The sequence below is a fragment of the Cibotium barometz genome, chromosome 40, assembly GCF_041138505.1.
Source record: "Cibotium barometz isolate CiBa-2024 chromosome 40, ASM4113850v1, whole genome shotgun sequence".
NCBI lineage: Eukaryota > Viridiplantae > Streptophyta > Polypodiopsida > Cyatheales > Cibotiaceae > Cibotium > Cibotium barometz.
This window is the reverse complement of record NC_141085.1, coordinates 29,790,374-29,793,598: the sequence shown is the minus strand read 5'-3', so window position 1 is coordinate 29,793,598 and position 3,225 is coordinate 29,790,374. Positions and strand designations below refer to the sequence as shown.

The 3,225-nt window shown below is 48.2% G+C and overlaps 1 protein-coding gene across 1 annotated transcript; it reads right to left on the bottom strand.

The window, feature by feature from the left end:
• Window positions 1-370: 370 nt before the first annotated feature.
• On the bottom strand, window positions 371-3,025 carry LOC147615395 (L-type lectin-domain containing receptor kinase S.4-like). The gene has a single exon (XM_086778920.1). The coding sequence runs from the start codon at window positions 2,929-2,931 to the stop codon at window positions 550-552; it is 2,382 nt and encodes a 793-aa protein (XP_086635046.1). The 5' UTR covers window positions 2,932-3,025; the 3' UTR covers window positions 371-549.
• Window positions 3,026-3,225: the final 200 nt, after the last annotated feature.

The following is a 3,225-nucleotide window of genomic DNA, read 5'->3' as shown; positions in this document are numbered from 1 at the left end:
TCTCAAGCATATCTCTTCTTAATGTTGTTGTAGATGTGATGTAAATAATCATAGAGAGCATTCCTTAGGAACTTCTCTCAAGCATATCTCTTTTGAGCATTGAGGTAGGTGTGATGTAAATAATCATATATAGCATTCCTTATAGACTTCAACTAATTCATTATAATATGCCCCTTCATATTGTTTTTGCTCTTTTTTTGCTAAAAGGGCAGTTTGGTTTTTTTTTAAAAAATATTGAGGGGGGGTATTTGGTTCTGAATTCCAAGTGAGGTTGCTTTTTGGTTTCGTCACAGGTGAAAGCAAATTTATCTATGACAATAAAGTTATAAACCCATCATTTTATATGGTTGCCGATCCCCCTTTGCATTTCTAAAGTTTTGATTCAGCCTCGCTTTGGCTTAATGTGTGTCAAATCAAAATAAAACAAATAAATCAACGAAAAAAATGATCACCCTGTGAATGAGCCTCTTTGGTGGTGAATTTTTTTAATGATTGCAATCGCGCATACGGGAGATATTATCATCCAGTGTACATCTTTTTCCGGAGACTTCACCTAGGTGTGAAACCGGTTATAAGCTTCTGGAAGACGGGTTGCATTTCCACATGTTTAAAGCTGGTGCGCTTGGGTACAGTTTGTGAAGGGAGAGCTGGACTCAAGGAAGGAAGCGAGCCACCCAAAACAATGCCCGAAGAGGACATAGCAGTTGATGTGCCGGAGCTAGTCGAAGGGGAGGCCATTGGGAAAAGTAATGGGGCAGCTTTATTCCTAGTACTGTTGCTGCTGGAGTAGGGGAAGTCAGGCCTGGTGGCAGGAAGCGGCAGTATGATGGTCTCCTTGAGCACTTGGTGCGCCTGCCTCATGGTGGGGCGACAGTCCGGAAGAGGGTGGCAGCACATCAGGCCTAAGTTGAGGACACACGTCCACCGTCGGTAATGTTCATCTAGCATCTCATTGGTTGTCCATGTAGACTCGGCATCTTGCATCTCATTGGTTGTTGGTGTAGAGGTGGCAATCATGGCAACTTGCATCTCATTGGCTGTTGGTGTCGCCATGGCAGCCAACTGCATCTTGGGATCCAAGGCATCTAGCAGCTTGTTGCTTTGTTGGAGAAGCCATGCCCACTCTATTAAATTCATCTCTTGAGGCTGCTGGTCAAAGTTTAGCACTCTACGCCCGCAAGCTACTTCTAAGGCCAGTACCCCAAAGCTATACACATCTGCTCTGTCTGTGGCTTTCCCAGTGAAGAAAACCTCCGGTGGGAGGTACCCTGGTGTTCCTGCTGCAGTCATGGTGACTATCTTATTGTGAGAAATAAGCCTCGCAAGCCCAAAATCCCCTAGCAGAGGCTGCAAGTCTTCACCGAGCAAGACATTAGCCGCCTTCACATCTCTGTGCAGCACGCAATTTCCCAACCCTTCGTGCAAATACTCCAAGGCAGCAGCTACTCCTAGTAGGATGTTGTATCTGGTCACGCTGGACAAACCGACCTCCGATTTGACTCCATAGAGGTGCTGGTCCAGGCTACCGTTGGACATATATTGGTATACTAACAAGGCCTTACCTTTGTGGTAGCACCAGCCATGTAGTTGCAAGAGGTTGCGGTGGCGAATGCTACTGATTATATTGACTTCAGAAGGGAGTGCGGCCTCTTCTCCCAAGCCTTCATTGAGTCTCTTTACTGCGACTACAGCACTAGATCCATCCACTTGCAGAGTTCCCTTGTACACACGGCTGAAGGCACCTTGACCCACCAACAGCTTGTCGCTGAAGCCTTTGGTAGCTTTTTCCAATTCACTGTAGTGGTAGCGAGGTACAGAAGAATCGATTGCAGGCTGCGCGCTGTCGTGGCGAGCTGCTTGTCTGGCCTTGTGCTTACGTCGGAGAAGGAAGACAATGCAAAGAGCGGCTAATATAGCTAGTGCAGAAAAACTCAAAAGGAGGGGTAGAAGGAGCTTACTTGTGCAGTGTTTGCAGTGATCAGAAGTGCCATCAGGAGAAACTACATCTGGAGTCGGAGAGGAAGTGGAGGGGGCTGGGGAAGGGCTTGATGTGGTTGCAAGGCCCTGAGTAGAGAAATTCCATGCGTAGAGGGCATGTCCCTCATAGCCGGAGCTACCCGTGGATGCTGAAAATCCAACATACATCTGATCATTGAGAATGGTCGAGAGGTCAACCTGGGACTCCAGGCTTGGTAGGAGGGGACGCTGCTTCAAGGTAGTGTCATTGGTCATCCATACCTGGATCAGGTGGCTAGAAGCGTTGTATTCCACCCAAACCAAGAAGGTGTAGTTGTTGTAGAGGTACAAGGCCTGAGATTCAGATGCGTCTGTGTTGTTTGTGATGATGGATATCAAGCTGTTGATATCGATTCCAATGTGGCTGGAGCTGGGGTCTTCCATATCTGAATTTTGGTAGGTGTCGAACTCGACGGCGAACAAGTGGCGGCTGACCTGGGCGGAGGTGGAGCCGTTGGCGAGACCAAGGAACTCACCTGTGCTATTGGCAGGAATGGCCGCTTGTGGGGCGATGAAGAAGGCCAGGCCGTCACCGCACTTCCCATACGCATCGGGCGTGACGATCTGGAACTGAAACGAAGTGCTGAAAGATGCAAAGGCGTTATCCCCTTGCGCAAACCGAACAGGCTCGCTGAAGATGAACCGGCCGACGCTCTGAATACTTTCCTTGTAATTGGTTAGCTCTTGAGCTGTTTTTGGATTGGGGGTCAGCCACACGGCCCCGTCCGCCCCGTATGCTGGGGAAGTGCCGTTGTAAGACGGGTCCTCTGGCTCAAGCAGGCTAAATTGCTCCCTGCTGCCATTCGCTGTGTATTGGAACTGTAGAGCAGAAACCCCAGCTACGGATTCGTTTGAGAGCAGTGGAAGCAAGAAGATGAAAAGCCGCCAGTGCAGAAAAAGGCAAGGCTTCGCCATTGCTTCTCAATACAAAGCGAAGCCGCCGTAGGGGGTCATGAATTACCGTAGTCTGTGAATACGTCGTAGCCGTTCTTAGCGTCCATTAGCGACAGATCAACCTTTACTTTGCAAACTCTCTCACTGTGCCGTGCCTGAGTTGGTAAGAAGCGCTTGACAATGTTGAACTTTTTGAGACCTGAACATTTGAACGTCAATGGTCAGCCTTCTAGAACATTGTCACGAAAGAAAAAGAAGGCCTAGCTACAAATTTGTGTTTTCCTTACCAATGATTTTTTAAAATAGGTACGGATC

What these genes read in the sequence shown, in the direction of transcription:
- LOC147615395 (XM_086778920.1), bottom strand. Translation starts at nt 2,931, where the DNA reads ATGGCGAAGCCTTGCCTTTTTCTGCACTGGCGGCTTTTCATCTTCTTG.